Source organism: Alosa alosa, chromosome 2, assembly GCF_017589495.1.
Source record: "Alosa alosa isolate M-15738 ecotype Scorff River chromosome 2, AALO_Geno_1.1, whole genome shotgun sequence".
NCBI lineage: Eukaryota > Metazoa > Chordata > Actinopteri > Clupeiformes > Clupeidae > Alosa > Alosa alosa.
In genome coordinates, this window is record NC_063190.1 from 19655077 (window position 1) to 19671638 (window position 16562).

The 16562-nt window shown below is 45.7% G+C and overlaps 3 protein-coding genes across 3 annotated transcripts in view; 1 reads left to right on the forward strand and 2 right to left on the reverse strand.

Annotated features, from left to right (window-relative positions):
• LOC125290974 (peroxisomal sarcosine oxidase-like) overlaps window positions 1–6623 on the forward strand; it is a 22639-nt gene extending 16016 nt beyond the window's left edge. The window contains exons 5-8 of the mRNA XM_048237460.1: window positions 160–312; window positions 5259–5408; window positions 5637–5712; window positions 6329–6623. Coding sequence (XP_048093417.1) covers window positions 160–312; window positions 5259–5408; window positions 5637–5712; window positions 6329–6459 — 510 coding nt within the window. The 3' untranslated portion in view covers window positions 6460–6623. The remainder of the gene's footprint in view (window positions 1–159; window positions 313–5258; window positions 5409–5636; window positions 5713–6328) is intronic.
• Window positions 6624–9146: 2523 nt separating this feature from the next.
• LOC125290912 (vicilin-like seed storage protein At2g18540) lies at window positions 9147–10375 on the reverse strand. Its single transcript, XM_048237345.1, has 2 exons — window positions 9688–10375; window positions 9147–9316 (listed from the first exon to the last, which is right to left on the reverse strand). Exons 1-2 carry the CDS (start codon window positions 10342–10344, stop codon window positions 9314–9316), a joined length of 660 nt encoding a protein of 219 aa, XP_048093302.1. The 5' UTR covers window positions 10345–10375; the 3' UTR covers window positions 9147–9313.
• A 1333-nt stretch (window positions 10376–11708) lies between these two features.
• Window positions 11709–16562, reverse strand: LOC125311001 (golgin subfamily A member 6-like protein 22). The gene is made up of 5 exons (XM_048268806.1): window positions 16312–16562; window positions 15876–16184; window positions 15045–15578; window positions 13161–13410; window positions 11709–11801 (listed from the first exon to the last, which is right to left on the reverse strand). The coding sequence occupies exons 1-5, from the start codon at window positions 16446–16448 to the stop codon at window positions 11709–11711; spliced, it is 1323 nt and encodes a 440-aa protein (XP_048124763.1). The 5' UTR covers window positions 16449–16562.

Consider the following 16562-nt stretch of genomic DNA (forward strand, 5'->3'; position numbering starts at 1 on the left):
GTGTATGTGTGTGTATGTGTGTGTGTGTGTGTGTGTGTGTGTGTGTGTGTGTGTGTGTATGTGTGTGTGTGTGTGTGTGTGCATGTGTGTGTGTGTGTGTGTGTGTGTGTGTGTTTGTGTGTGTATGCCCTTGTCCTGTGCTCCTGGCTGTGTGTCCAGGTGGTGAAGATTAATGTGTGCTACTGGCGGGAGAAGGTTCCGGGCACATATGGCGCAGATGCCCACTGCCCCTGCTTCCTCCAGACCGCCTCGGAGGGCGCCGAGTACCACATCTACGGCCTGCCCTCCAATGAGTACCCAGGGCTGGTCAAGGTGAGCTCCACTGCCCAGTGCCCTGTGTCCAGTCCACCACCATTTTACACCTGTGCTACAAATGCCCAATTTACTCTTATTCAAGTAACAACAAACTATATTTAGCTGATGGGTTGGACATTAGTTAGTTATTAGTTTGTAATTTAGGCCACACTACATATACTTAGGTTATCAACAAACTATCTGTTGGCACTCTGTTAATTACATCTCATGGTCATGGATTTTTTTCCCAATTGGTTTGTGCTGAACAGAAACAGTATTTTAACGTTTCCGGTTTTCGGTTCAACCCTAAAATTGTTCCTGAACCGGTTAGAACAAAAAAATAAAGTTCCCGAACCGGTTAATAACGTTCCATGTCAGCTGTGGGTCATACAAACAAGTAGGCTGATCATTAGGACTTTAAAATTATATTGTTAATCTACATCTCAAGTCTCTATCCTGTCATCAAACATTAAAAAATCATATACTGTAGGCTACATTATGTAAGTGGCATAACTGTAATTCTGACATGCCTAAATTGTTTTCAATATTATACATGAATTAGACAAGGACCATTTTTGCCATGTTGTTTAATTGGCAAACAACTGAACACATCCATTATACTTCTTCTGTCATCAAACAATACAAAAACCAAAAAACATTACAGAAGCATCACTGTAGTTCCTACATCCATCAAAAACCCTGTGCAACTCATATAGCTAAATCATCATGAAGTGCTTTGAGCGGCTTGTCATGTCACACATCAAATCCATTCTACCCCCCCACCCTGGACCCCTTCCAGTTTGCATACCGAGCCAAACGGTCCACAGAGGATGCAATCTGCTCTGCCCTCCACCCAGCCCTCACCCACCTGGAAAAAAGAGACTCATATGTGAGATTGCTGTTTATAGACTTCAGTTCTGCATTCAACACCATAATACCACAACAACTCATCTGCAAACTTGACAAACTGGGACTCAGTACCTACCTCTGCAACTGGCTACTGGACTTCCTCTGTCAGAGGCCTCAAGTAGTACGTGTTGGCAACAATATCTCAAGCAGCTTCACACTGAGCAGGGGGCCCCCAAGCTGGAGTGCTCAGTCCGCTGCTCTTCACCCTGCTGACGCATGACTGCACTGCAACCTACAGCAACAACCACATAGTGAAATTTGCTGACGACACAACTCTGATGGGTCTCATCACCAAGGGCGACGAGACTCAATACAGGTTGGAGGTCGACCTTCTGACCACGTGGTGCAGGGACACGTGGTGAACGTCAGCAAGACCAAGGAGATTGTTGTTGACTTCCGGAGAGGTCACACCCAACACCTGCCACTGACCATCGACGGTGCTGTGGTGGAGAGTGAGCAGCACCAAATTCCTGGGGTGCACATCAGTGAAGACCTCTCCTGGACCACCAACACTGCATCACTGGTGAAGAAAGCTCAGCCGCCTCTTCTTCCTCTCGGAAACTCAGGCGAGCAAGTGCTCCACCAGCCATCATGACCACATTCTACCGAGGCACCATTGAGAGCATCCTCTCCAGCTGTATCGCTGTGTGGGGCGGCAGCTGCACTGAATACAACAGGAAAGCCCTGCAGCGCATAGTGAACACAGCTGGAAGGATTATTTGGTGCTTCACTCCCCTCCCTGAAGGACATTTACACCTCCCACCTCACCCTTAAAGCGACCACAATTGTGAGTGATGCAAGTCACCCGGCTCACAATTTGTTTGATCTACTGCCCTCTGAGAAGAGGTACAGAAGCCTGTGCTCCCGCACCACCAGACTCACCAACAGCTTCATACACCAGGCTGTTGGGATGCTGAACTCTCCCCCTCCCCCCCCCTCCACCCTCAGCTACATAACATCCTGGACTTTGGATCCACAATGGCTGCCTTGCACTACTCCACTTGCACTACTCCACTTGTACACTTGCACACTTTGTAACTTGTTGTTGTCCTGTTGTCCTGAAAACACTTCTGAACACACTTCTGCTGCTCTTACATAATTTGCACCACTATGCCACTTGCTACCTCAGCCATTTATTGGCCTGACTTTTGCACTATTTTATTGACTGTCTACTGTATGCACAATTGCACAATCTCAACCCAAATTTTGATGCTCTTATTTCTTCATTGTATGTGCCTTCTTATTTACTTTTGTATTGTTTACTTGAATGTTATGTTTGTCTGTGGACTTAATTGGTAAAATATGTCTTGTCTCCACCGTGGGATAGTGGGAAACGTAATTTCGATCTCTTTGTATGTCTTGACATGTGAAGAAATTGACAATAAAGCAGACTTTGACTTTGACTTTGATCTGTGCAAATAACTATGGTAGGCTACATAGCTGCCATTGTGAACAAAATTGTCCAAACCTGGTCAGGGCCTAATCAGTGCATTTTTGTCTTACTTATGTCATCAGACAATACAAAACCACAATGGTGTGTGCATAGCTGCCATTTCGAATATTAAACTTAAAATACTTAAAATACTTAAAACTTAAAAATAACGGTATTAAACGGTTACCATTATTTTAGATAATCGATTCTGTTCCGGAACATAAAAAAATGTAAAGTTTCTTGTTTTGTTTCTGTTCCTACCAAAACATCAAAAGTTTCTGTCTTTCGTTCCGAACAATCGGCAGTTATGTTGAGTTTAGAATAATGTTGCTTCCACAATTCCGCCACTGTTACAAAAGGCCCTGATCCCCCATCAAAAGCCATTTCATTGCGTTTAGTTGGGATTGCATGACAAACTGTTCCAAACTTCATTGGATTGGAATTTATAAATAGCATTTTCCATTTCTGTTTAAGTAGGACAGTGGAGTTAATGGATATTGGAAGTAACTAGAGCAACCCAGAGATGATTAACTGGGGAAGGAATAGTGAGTTAATAGACAAACAACTTCATCCTCTGAAACTACGAGTACTCCCCTCCAGACGGATGTCCCAAGCCAGTCATCTATTTCAGTAATATGACACGAGGTGGGAGTGGGAGTGGGGTTGGTAAAGGATATCGCCACGGCTGTAATTCGGCCGTATGTAAGAGACCGAAGGCCATTACAGGCGATATCCTTCACCAACACCATGGCCACGAGTGTCATATTGCTTTTATTCAACAGTTCCATTACCAATTAATTTAGTTTTAAGATACAAATTTGTGTTTTCTATTGTTCATTTAGATTTTTGTTTGTTCATCCTGCGCCCACAAAAATAGTTCTAATCTTAGCATTGGCGTTTCCTTTGCCAAGAGATGTAGTACCACTTGAGAGCGAAGTTAAGTGGAAGGCTATGTGTTAGTGCAGGGGTTCCCAAACTTTTCCATGACAAGGCCCCCCAAATACCACTACGTTTTGGCCAAGGACCCGCTTTTGCAAGATGTCTTATGAAACCCAACATCAGTATCGATATTACTACGGCAAATGTAACAATAAACTAAGCTCATCCTCATCAGTTTATCCATAAGCACTTCGCAATGGAGCATACAGTGTGTGAAAATTGCATTCTGGGCTTTCTGCTTGATGAGAGCTGTCACTCCACTCACTCCACTGTTATTCCCAGTCATAGCGGCGGCCCCGTCTGAACACACTTGTGGCCAAAAGCGCTGCTAAAAAAATGTGGGCCCTATGACAGACAATAATTTTGCACCCCCAATAATATATAAATATATATAATCTTTTATATATATATAACAAACCGTTGCTAACAGACCGCTGTCAAGGAAAATGGGTTTTGTGCTTCTAAGTCACCTCTTTCATATCACTACCAGGGATGGATTACTGCACGGGCCTACCGGGCCCAGGCCCAGGGGCCCAAGGGGTCAGGGGGCCCTGAAGCCCAAGCCTTTGCATGGAATCATTGCCTCAATATCAACAAATCAGCTATGAATTTGTTATGGCTATGAATCTGATTGAATTTAGTATTGGCCATCCCCAAAATGCACCAGAATAGAGGAAAATCACATCAAACAAATTAATTCTTTTCTGGGGGAGGAGTCATATTGTGGGGAGTTTATTGTTTGGTTTTGGCAAGTAGCCGTGTAATAAGCGGGATAATGTATAGAACGCCGGTCATTACCGGGAATTAGGTCCCTTCAGAGCGGAACAAGACCCTTCCACTGCGCGTCGGGGTCCGGTTCGCCCTGTCGATAATGACCGCCGTTCTATACATTATCCCTTACTTATCGGCAGAGGAGGACAGAGTACACAGCTTTATTACTTGAGTAAAAGTACAGATACCCTTTGCTCAATTTTACTCAAGTACAAGTAAAAGTACAACAGTCAGATGCCTACTTAAGTAAAAAGTACTGAAGTACTTGTTTTAAAAGTACTTGAGTATCAAAAGTACAAGAGTAGCCTACATTTTCGAAATATTGCATTACTACTGCCACAGTGCTTACATTTATGTACAGAAACGTCCTACATGGAGTTATGAAAAATGTTAATGTTAATACCTTGGAGAATGTAAAAGGAATTGAAAGTAAAATCAAGTCATTTTCATCTTTTACCATGTTGCCAGGGATGGGCAGCATTTCTAATACATGTATTTAAAATACATTATTTCAAATACAAAATACTATTTTGTAATTGAAACACTTGAAGCGAAAACTATCGTGCTTGTTCAGAAAGTTGAAATATCTGGCGAGGTGGGGCCACAGGTTGGCACATTCCGGGATGGACCTGCTGCGTCTTCATCCATTGTTTCGTCCATGGTTTCGTCTCTTATCTAAATCTGAAGCTAAAGGTGATTGCTGATAGGCTGTTCCAATCAGTGGCACCTGCACAATCTCTTGAGATAAAAGCTTCTGCCAAATATTTTAAATGATAGTGTTTCATAAAGTTGCATTAATGAAAATATCTCTTTGTGTACGTTTCTTTGGTTAAAAACATGGTTATGGTTGTTTGTTTCACCTAACCCATAGTATCTGCATGTGTGTGTGTGTGTGTGTTTGTGTTCCCCTCAGATTTGCTACCACATGGGTAGTGAGACGGAACCTGACAGGCGGGACAGACAGACTGACCAGACAGATGTCCGGATCCTCTCTCGCTTCGTATCGATCTACTTGCCGGGCCTGGAGCCAGAACCGGCGGTGGTGGAGAGCTGCATGTACACGGTTAGAACCCGACCCCAAACATTATCTAGAACCTAACAATCACAGAGGTTCAAATGATTCTGATTCTCTTGTCACCTGATATGATGAGTTTGTTTCATTAGATCTACTTGTAAGTCAGACCAGAACACCTGGTCCTCATCCACCATATTCTCAGAACCAAATAGAACCAGAGGTTCTGGTGATTTTGTTTCTCCAGCCACTGGAGGTTTGTATCATTGATATGCGCAGGTGACACCAGACCATCACTTTGTTCTGGACCGGCACCCCACGCACAAGAACATCATCATCGGAGCAGGCTTCTCAGGTCAGTGGGGGGAAGAGGAACCGGTGGCCCAGGATGTTAGCCTGGCTACATCTACATTTACATTCATTAATTTAGCAGAAACTTTTATCCGAAGCGAATTATATTACAGGGACATTGTCCCCAGAGCAACTAGGGGTTAAGTGCCTTGCTGGGAATTGAACTCCAGAAGCGTTCAGGCTACTGCATGCTAGCCCAGCTCCTTAGCCACTACACTATCACCAGGCCACTTCTCAAATCACACTTGCGAAGGGTGGCCAGAGTTTTGACAGTAAAAACATCCTGAGACTGCTGCATTGAGATACTGTAGCTCAAACTTTCTCTTTATGTCCTCATCATTGGTGTGTAAATATAAACTGTTTGTGGTCCCATCACCACATGTGAGACACCAGTGTATCAATATCAGTCACAGACATTCATCAATACATAATATTCATAAACATGTGAACACAAATAAGGACTGATGTTTATCACAAAAGGAGACATTGCATTGACAATCATTTTACCATGATTAAAATAAGCAAGAGACATAGTTGTACTGGTAAAAGTGAGTTATTCCAGTGTCCAGTTGCTCAGTAAGTGTGTCTACGACTACTATCCTCTTGTGTCTTTCTGGCAGGTCACGGGTTTAAGTTTGGCCCAGTGGTGGGGAAGATCCTGTGTGAACTCAGCCTGGGGAAAGTGCCCTCGTACGACCTCTCACCTTTCAGAATCCAGCGCTTCCAGACCCACATGAAGTCTTCTCTATAAGCGCACACACACACACACACACAAACACAAACACACATGATGTAACTGGAGAATATCACAACAGATTCAGGCAGTGGCAATAAAATCATTACGAAAAAAGAATAAAAAACAAGCTCTTCCTGTAACGTGTTGCTACACTCTTCTAAATAAACACTCTTACAAAACGAAACTCCTAATTTAAATGGAATCTTCTCTTCTATATCATGTTGCATAATGATCCATTAGCTGAACAATGTGTCTCCCTGTTACTCTCCGACTCCGTGAGGCTCTTAATCGCCCGTCAGGCGAACCGTGACGACAGTCAGTCTCCACACCCCGGCGGCTCCCTGCGGAGGGGGAGGGGGGGCAGGGGCATACAGTGGGGATATCACCAGGGTATTTATTAGCCAGCCGGTAAGTGAATTTGTATTGACTGAGCTAGACAATGGGCTCATTAAAACACCATTAGCCACGGAGGGCCTGCTCTGTCTGCTGTGTCCAGCCTGGGGAGGACAGGCGGGGCAAGGCTGAGGCATCTCGCCTGCGCCGTCTCGCTACGGGCTGCCACGCGCTCCTTAAGGAGGCCGTGTGGGACGAGAGGAGAGCAGAGGAGCCCAGGGGATGAAGGAGAAGCAGCAGGATCGCCTCTGAACCTCATCTGGTCCAGCTCTGGCGTGAGTCCGTTCTGGATCCGCTGCCTGACAGGTGCTGCATTATTTATGCGATTCATTTTCCTGACCGGTGAGGTTGAGCTTTGGGGATTTGACCCGCATGTAATAAGACACCTGACATACACAGCACGGCCTTTGAGTCGTCGCGTCGATACCTGTCAGGCCGATGTTCTCAGTCGCACGTTATAGTAGAGAACGCAGCAGTCTGTCAGGGGTGTTTTATTATCGATTAATCGTCTCGGCTCCCATCATGCAATTTAACACCGAGACAGAGACAGAGACGAGACATAGACTACTGGGTATTATAGTGGAATGACTGATTCTGAAGCGTCTAGGTCCTCAGCAGTGGAATGCGGAGGTCTGTGGTTATGTCCACAGTGACTGCCCTCTCCCCGCGTCTCCATGTTAAAAGTCGATACCATGTGACCTTGCTTGGGTCTCTGTGGAGGCTGGGTGTTATTCTGTTCCACAAAAGTTTGATTTAGGAGCAACACTCTTTAAGTGGGAAGTGGGCGCTTTTCAATCAAGCTTCTTTGAGTAATGGAAGCACAAGTACACACACACACACACACAGGGGTTAAAGTGGGCCATAGCAGTCTGGAATGCAGTTACGCCACCTCATAAATTAATAAATAGATTGATTCATACCAACAATATAGAGTAATGATATTGTTTTAAAAAAAAAAAGATCAGTTAATTTTTCAGTACACTGTCAAATTGCAGCCTACCTCTTCTTCAGGGTCACGGTGTTCAACAAATCAAAACGTACCATCACCCCCCTTTCCTCGCCTTCACAAACACGCATTATCCCCCCTCTTGTCCCATCCCCGACGTTATGTTCTCACAGTTCTCCTGTCTGATCTGATGAGTGCATCTGTGCATGCAGATAAAGCCTCTGTGTTTACAGTTGCTGTTCTAGCCAGAGCAAGTGGATGTTGGAGTGGAGTTAAAGTCGAAGGCTAAGTACTGTAATGTTCAAATTCCACAATTTAAACTGTATGACAACAAATGCAACCAAAAGAAACAAGACTCTGAATTAGAATAGGCTTTTTACATGTGACCACTTCTGCATTATTTCATGGAGTGCTGAAATATACACTATTTGGATCATTTCTGAACTGTGAAACTCAGCAAATATGCTTTGTAGTTGTGAGCTTATTGCAGTATAATCATAACTATTCCACATGTGTGTACATGGTTCAAATTCTGAAGTGCAAAATGTAGGCTACAGCACTAATATTTCCATCCATAGATAAAAAAATAAGCAAGTCCAACCTCTGAATTCTTTTTCAAAGTGCACCAGGTTGATGCATTTAAACATTAAAATATACAAACATTTCTTACAGGGGAGCATGCCCCCAGACCCCCGTAGGGTGACTTATGCCACAGTGCAGTTCTAAGTGACGTCCCTGGTACAAATTAATATGGGAGCCATTTTGACTGGATGTGAAAATAGCCACACAGCTACACAGACATGCTACCAATTCCTCTATTTCCACTCCACTATTCTAGTATTTCTACACCACGATACTCAACATGTTGTTCCACGGTGAGTCATGTTTTCCCATTGCAAATCCCACTTTAAGCACTGCACATACACACACAGGCACACACACACACACACACACACACACAAGCACAGGCACACACACATACGCACACACACACAGACACAGACAAATACACACACACACACAAACAGTAACAGGCACACACACACACATACTGAAGTGTGATTGTGTATGACCCAGAGTCATAAAGGTACCTTTGGTATGACCTAATGAAAGCCAGTTGGAGGAGTTCTCATCCTTGTGCCAGCCTGAAGGAGACCCATTAATATAAAGGCTATACATTACCCCATCACTAAAACCAGGATTCGTACACACACACACACACACACACACACACACACACACACACACTCCCCTGGTCGTAGGAATTCTGGGCACTGTATACTTTCTTTGCATGCCATGTATGTTTATCATCTGCTGAGTGACTCATACATTTCAATGTCCAATGATTAAACATGTACTTTAATATTTGAAATAAGTTTATTGGTAAGAATAAATTGTGTTTAAATCTGTGTGTGTGTGTGTGTGTGTGTGTGTGTGTGTGTGTGTGTGTTTAAAGACAGGAAATATGTGATGGTCTCACATGGTTGGGCCAGTGGCTAAGCCATTCCATTGTCTCCTGGGATGGACAGGTCACTGTAGACAAGATGAAACAGATATAAGTATAGTTACTGCAGCATCATCTCACACAAACACACACACACACACACACTCACACACACACACACACACACACACATACACACACACACACACACACACACACTCGCTTTCTCCCTCTTACACACACACACACACACACACACACACATATACACACACACACACACACACACACACACTCGCTTTCTCCCTCTTACACACACACACACACACACACACACACACACACACACACACACACACACATGCTTTCTCCCTCTACACACACACACACAAACACACACACACACACACACACACACACACACACACACACACACACACACACACACACACATACACACCTCTTTCCCCTTGTTCTTCCCCAAGCCCAGGCTCTTCTTAATCCACTTGATGAGTTTGGCAGGTTTGCTTTTCTTCTTCTCCTTCTCCTCCTCGATGATTGGCGGCTCCTCCTGCTTCTTCTCCTTCTCCTCCTCGGAGTTGGTGTCACCGTCTTCAGAGTCAGGAGGGAGGGCGTTCCACCTCCGCGTCATCTCCTCTGCCACCTTTCGCATCTGTGCCCTCTCTCGCTCCTTTTCCACCTGTCTCGCCTTCTCTTCCATCTCTCTCTTCTTTTTCTCCTCTTTCAGCTTTTCCATCTCCATCTCTCTCCTCCTCTCCTCCTCTTTCTTCTTGGCTGACAGTTTAGCCTCCTTCTCATCCATCCAGAGATCATCAGAGTCCATCTCACTTTCGCTGTCGACGTACTCCTCAGCACTGGACATCGAGGTGATGGTCTCAGCCCCCCACAGCCTCACATCCACCACCTTTCGCATCTGTGCCCTCTCTCTCTCCTTTTCCTCCTTTCTCGCCTTCTCTTCCATCTCTCTCTTCTTTTCTTCCTCTCTCATCTTCTTTTCAATCTCTCTCTTCTTTCTATAGTGTGTTGTGTCTATTGACCTGTTATTGTTTGTATTTCTCTCCTCCTCTCTTACCTTCTCTTCAATCTCTCTCTTCATTCTCTCCTCCTCTGTTGCTTTCTCCTGAATCTGTTTCTTCTTTTTCTCCTGCTCTCTCATCATCTCTTCAGTTTCTCTATTCTTTCTCTCCTCTTTCTTCACCTCCATCTCTTTCCTTTTTACCTCTTCTCTCAGTCTCTCCATTTCCTCATCTTTCTTTCTCTCTTCTTCCACCTCCTCCTCTTTATTGTTGGCTGACAGTTTAGTCCAGAGATGGTCAAAGGCCATCTCACTTTTGCTGTTGCCATCCTCCTCATCACTGGACATCCAGACCCACATCTCAGATGCCCCCCCCAGCTTCACCACTTCCACCACATTTCTCTTCCTGGGTTTGGAGTCTTTGTCCAGGTGAGCCTGCATCTTCTCTCTCTCCTGCTTGGTTGCCTTCTCTACCTCCATCTCTTCCTTTCTTACTCCATTGCTCTCTTCCTGGAGTTTTTCAGCTTCATCTTTCTCCATTTCTTCACTCAGTGTTGCCACTCCTCTCTTTCCATCCTCCTTTTTGTTCAGTTCAGCCTGCATCTTTTCTCTCTCCTCCCTCTGTTTCTTCCTGGCTGCTAGAATGACCTCCTTCTCCTCCTCGTCCATCCAGACATCATCCGGGTCAGTGGTCGCTTTGTTTGATGTTGTTTGCTCCTTCTCATCACTGGACGTCCAGGTGATATTCTCGGCAGCCCTCCTCAGCTCCTCTCTCTCTTTCTGTCTCAACTCCTCTCTCTCTTTCTGTCTTGACTCTTCTCTCTCGCTCTCTTTCATGCCATTTCTCTCTTCACTCCCTCCTCACTCTCTTCCTGGATTTTCATCTCCCTCTTTCTCCTGGCTCACTCAGGGTTGGCCATCTCTACCTCTCTCTTTCATCCTCTTCCCTTCTCCTCAATCTCTCTCTTCTTTGTCTCCTCCTCTCTTGCTTTCTCAATCTGTCTCTTCTTTCTCTCCTCCTCTCTCACCTTCTCCTCAATCTCTCTCTTCCTTTTCTCCTCCTCTCTCGCTTTCTCCTCGATATCTTTCTTCCTCCTCTCCTCTTTTTCCTTCTCCTCAATCTCTTTTTTCCTTCTCTCCTCCTCTCTTGCTTTCTCAATCTGTCTCTTCTTTCTCTCTTCCTCTCTCATCTTCTCTTCAATCTCTCTCTTTCTTCTCTCATCCTCTCTTGCTTTCTCCTATATATCTCTCATCTTTCTCCTCCTCTTTCCAGTCTTTCCATCTCCATCTCTCATCCCCTCTCCTCCTCTTTCTTCACCTCCGTCTCTTTCCTTTTTACCTCTTCTCTCAGTCTCTCCATTTCCTCATCTTTCTTTCTCTCTTCGTCCACCTCCTCCTCTTTATTGTTGGCTGACAGTTTAGTCCAGAGATGGTCAAAGGCCATCTCACTTTAAGCTGTTGCCATCCTCCTCATCACTGGACATCCAGACCCACATCTCAGATGCCCCCCCCAGCTTCACCACTTCCACCACATTTCTCTTTCCGCCCGTTCTCGTCTTTGTTCAGGTGAGCCTGCATCTTCTCTCTCTCTCCTGCTTGGTTGCCATCTCTACCTCCATCTCTTCCTTTCTTACTCCATTGCTCTCTTCCTGGGTTTTTTTTTCACTTCATCTTTCTCATTTCTTCTCAGTGTTGCCCTCCCTCTCTTTCCATCCCCTCCTCTTTGTTCAGTTCAGCCTGCATCTTTTCTCTCTCCTCCTCTGTTTCTTCCTGTGCTGGGAATGACCTCCTTCTCCTCTCGTCCATCAGACATCATCCCGGTCAGTGTAAACTTTAAGCTGTTGTCGTACTCCTTCTCATCACTGGACGTCCAGGTGATATTCTCGGCAGCCCTCCTCAACTCCTCTCTCTCTTTCTGTCTCAACTCCTCTCTCTCTTTCTCCTGCTTGACTGCCATCTTTCTCTTCATCTCTTCCTCTCTCACTTCCTCCTCTCTTCCTGGAGGTTTTCATCTCCCTCTTTCTCTGGCTCACTCAGGGTGGCCATCTCTACCTCTCTCTTTCCATCCTCTTCCTTCTCCTCAATCTCTCTCTTCTTTCTCTCCTCCTCTCTTGCTTTTCTCAATCTCTCTCTTCTTTCTCTCCTCCTCTCTCATCTTCTCTTCAATCTCTCTCTTCCTTTTCTCCTCCTCTCGCTTTCTCCTCAATCTCTTTTCTTCCTCCTCTCCTCTTTTCCTTCTCCTCAATCTCTCTCTTCTTTGTCTCCTCCTCTCTTGCTTTTTCTCAATCTGTCTCTTCTTTCTCTCTTCCTCTCTCATCTTCTCTTCAATCTCTCTCTTCCTTTTCTCCTCCTCTCTCGCTTTCTCCTCAATCTCTTTCTTCCTCCTCTCCTCTTTTCCTTCTCCTCCAATCTCTCTTCTTTGTCTCCTCCTCTCTTGCTTTCTCAATCTGTCTCTTCTTTCTCTCTTCCTCTCTCATCTTCTCTTCAATCTCTCTCTTTCTTCTCTCATCCTCTCTTGCTTTCTCCTCAATCTCTCTCATCTTTCTCTCCTCCTCTTTCAGTCTTTCCATCTCCATCTCTCTCATCCTCTCCTCCTCTTTCTTCACCTCCATCTCTTTCCTTTTTACCTCTTCTCTCAGTCTCTCCATTTCTTCATCTTTCTTTCTCTCTTCGTCCACCTCCTCATCTTTATTGTTGGCTGACAGTTTAGTCCAGAGATGGTCAAAGGCCATCTCACTTTCGCTGTTGCCATCCTCCTCATCACTGGACATCCAGACCCACATCTCAGATGCCCCCCCCAGCTTCACCACTTCCACCACATTTCTCTTTCCTTCGTTCTCGTCTTTGTCCAGGTGAGCCTGCATCTTCTCTCTCTCCTGCTTGGTTGTCATCTCTACCTCCATCTCTTCCTTTCTTACTCCATTGCTCTCTTCCTGGAGTTTTTCAGCTTCATCTTTCTCCATTTCTTCACTCAGTGTTGCCACTCCTCTCTTTCCATCCTCCTCTTTGTTCAGTTCAGCCTGCATCTTTTCTCTCTCCTCCCTCTGTTTCTTCCTGGCTGCTAGAATGACCTCCTTCTCCTCCTCGTCCATCCAGACATCATCCGAGTCAGTGTCGCTTTCGCTGTTGTCGTACTCCTTCTCATCACTGGACGTCCAGGTGATATTCTCGGCAGCCCTCCTCAACTCCTCTCTCTCTTTCTGTCTCAACTCCTCTCTCTCTTTCTCCTGCTTGACTGCCATCTCTCTCTTCATCTCTTCCTCTCTCACTTCCTCACTCTCTTCCTGGAGTTTTTCATCTCCCTCTTTCTCTGGCTCACTCAGGGTGGCCATCTCTACCTCTCTCTTTCCATCCTCTTCCTTCTCCTCAATCTCTCTCTTCTTTCTCTCCTCCTCTCTCATCTTCTCTTCAATCTCTCTCTTCCTTTTCTCCTCCTCTCTCGCTTTCTCCTCAATCTCTTTCTTCCTCCTCTCCTCTTTTTCCTTCTCCTCAATCTCTCTCTTCTTTGTCTCCTCCTCTCTTGCTTTCTCAATCTGTCTCTTCTTTCTCTCTTCCTCTCTCATCTTCTCTTCAATCTCTCTCTTCCTTTTCTCCTCCTCTCTCGCTTTCTCCTCAATCTCTTTCTTCCTCCTCTCCTCTTTTTCCTTCTCCTCAATCTCTCTCTTCTTTGTCTCCTCCTCTCTTGCTTTCTCAATCTGTCTCTTCTTTCTCTCTTCCTCTCTCATCTTCTCTTCAATCTCTCTCTTTCTTCTCTCATCCTCTCTTGCTTTCTCCTCAATCTCTCTCATCTTTCTCTCCTCCTCTTTCAGTCTTTCCATCTCCATCTCTCTCATCCTCTCCTCCTCTTTCTTCACCTCCATCTCTTTCCTTTTTACCTCTTCTCTCAGTCTCTCCATTTCTTCATCTTTCTTTCTCTCTTCGTCCACCTCCTCCTCTTTATTGTTGGCTGACAGTTTAGTCCAGAGATGGTCAAAGGCCATCTCACTTTCGCTGTTGCCATCCTCCTCATCACTGGACATCCAGACCCACATCTCAGATGCCCCCCCCAGCTTCACCACTTCCACCACATTTCTCTTTCCTTCGTTCTCGTCTTTGTCCAGGTGAGCCTGCATCTTCTCTCTCTCCTGCTTGGTTGTCATCTCTACCTCCATCTCTTCCTTTCTTACTCCATTGCTCTCTTCCTGGAGTTTTTCAGCTTCATCTTTCTCCATTTCTTCACTCAGTGTTGCCACTCCTCTCTTTCCATCCTCCTCTTTGTTCAGTTCAGCCTGCATCTTTTCTCTCTCCTCCCTCTGTTTCTTCCTGGCTGCTAGAATGACCTCCTTCTCCTCCTCGTCCGTCCAGACATCATCGAGGTCAATTGCAAAGCTTTTGGCTGTTGTGGTACTCCTTCTCATCACTGGGCGTCCAGGTGATATTCTCGGCAGCCCCTCCTCAACTCCTCTCTCTCTTTCTCCTGCTTGACTGCCATCTCTCTCTTAATCTCTTCCTTTCTCACTTCCTCACTCTCTTCCTGGAGATTTTCATCTCCCTCTTTCTCTGGCTCACTCAGGGTGGCCATCTCTACCTCTCTCTTTCCATCCTCCTCTTTGTTCAGTTCAGCCTGCATCTTTTCTCTCTCCTCCTGCTGTTTCTTCCTGGCTGCTAGAATGACCTCCTTCTCTTCTCGTCCATCCAGACATCATCCAGTCAGAGTCCTCCTTCTCATGGCTGGATGTCAGGTGATGTTCTCAACAACCCTCCTCAATTCCTCTCTCTCACTCTGTCTCAACTCCTCCAACTCTCTCTCCTCCTCGGCTGCCACCTCACTCTTCATCTCCATCTCTCTCATGCCCTCCTTCTCTCCCTGGAGTTCATCCACTTTTTCAATCCTTTGTTTCTGCTTGAGATGATCAACCTCTGTGGTCCTGTCCTCCTCGGACTGCTCCCTCTCCCTCCTGACCAACTCCTCCCTCACTCTCTGTGCCTCCTCCTGCAGCCAGACTCTCTCCTGGTCCACAGGCTGAGCTTCAAGATGATCAGCTTGGCTTGACTGCTCCCTCTCCCTCCTGACCAACTCCTCCCTCACTCTCTGCGCCTCCTGCAGCCGAACTCTCTCCTGGGCATGGAGCTGAGCTTCAAGATGATCAGGTAGGCTTGACCTCTCCGGAACACGTCTCTCCGGAACTCGCTGTTGCAAGTGTCTCAGTTCTTCGTCCAACCATCCAATCATCCTCATACTGCGCTCCATTCGCCCTCTGTCCAGTTCCCTCCATCTTTCCTGGTCCCTCCTACACTGAGCCTGTAGTTTCTGGACCGTGGGGTTCTTGGAAGGCCTGAAAAATTAAGTGCCTCATATCATTTCTGGATTTTGACATGAAGGCAAGTCTAATTCACATATATTATACTCATGTGAAAACAATGCTGCTTTTTATGCTACTACATGTGTCCCTCCCGGGTATCCTTACAAACCTTGTTTGAATATAATGATAAACAATCAGACACCGCTAAAAGGTCAACTGTATTTAAACCCAGCCTATTCCTATAGGATTTTTCTGAAGTCCCAAATGATGAGCTGTAAAGTATATTAAAGGTACAGTATTAAACAGTAAAGAGCCACATGGCTAACTTACTCTCTCAGAGGTACCGTCTCATAGGACGCTGGGTCCGGACCGATGATCAGCATGAGGTGATACATTTCCCTGAGTGTCCTCAAACTCCTCACTCTCTCCTGCACGGCTCTCTCCCTCTCCCTCTCCTCCTGCTCTCTCCTCTCTGCGGCCAGTCTCTCCTGAACCACTGTCATCTGGCGCAGCTCCTCCAACCTCCTGTCGCTCTCCTCCAGCTTCCTGTCCAGCTCCCTCATGTCCTTCTCCAACTCGCTCCTGTCAGGGAGCCGTGGCCTCATAGTCAGGCTCAGGTTTGACCTTCTCTCCTGGGTCCTACAATGCACCAAGTTGAAAATTGTACATGTTCTTTAACAAATAAAATTAAAGAATAAAATAAAACAAAGAAATTATAAATCAATAAAATCTGTTTGATGAGCACCTGCCCAGGTGTCATACCTACCTGTCCAGGCTTGTGTAGAAGCCATCAATCTTGTAGCCCCTGAGGCGAAGCTCCTGTGGGATCATGTATGCCGTTGACCCGGCCACCATCATGAGACGGTCCACACGCCCAGCCTCCGCCCCTCCTCCCTCCGTCATCTCCAAGCTCCTCGTGTCCACTCTGGATTACTCCGATATGGTTGATATCTGTAAAACAATTCTGTTAATGAGACACATTGGGTGAGAATGGCTTTATCTGGACACACTGGCCAA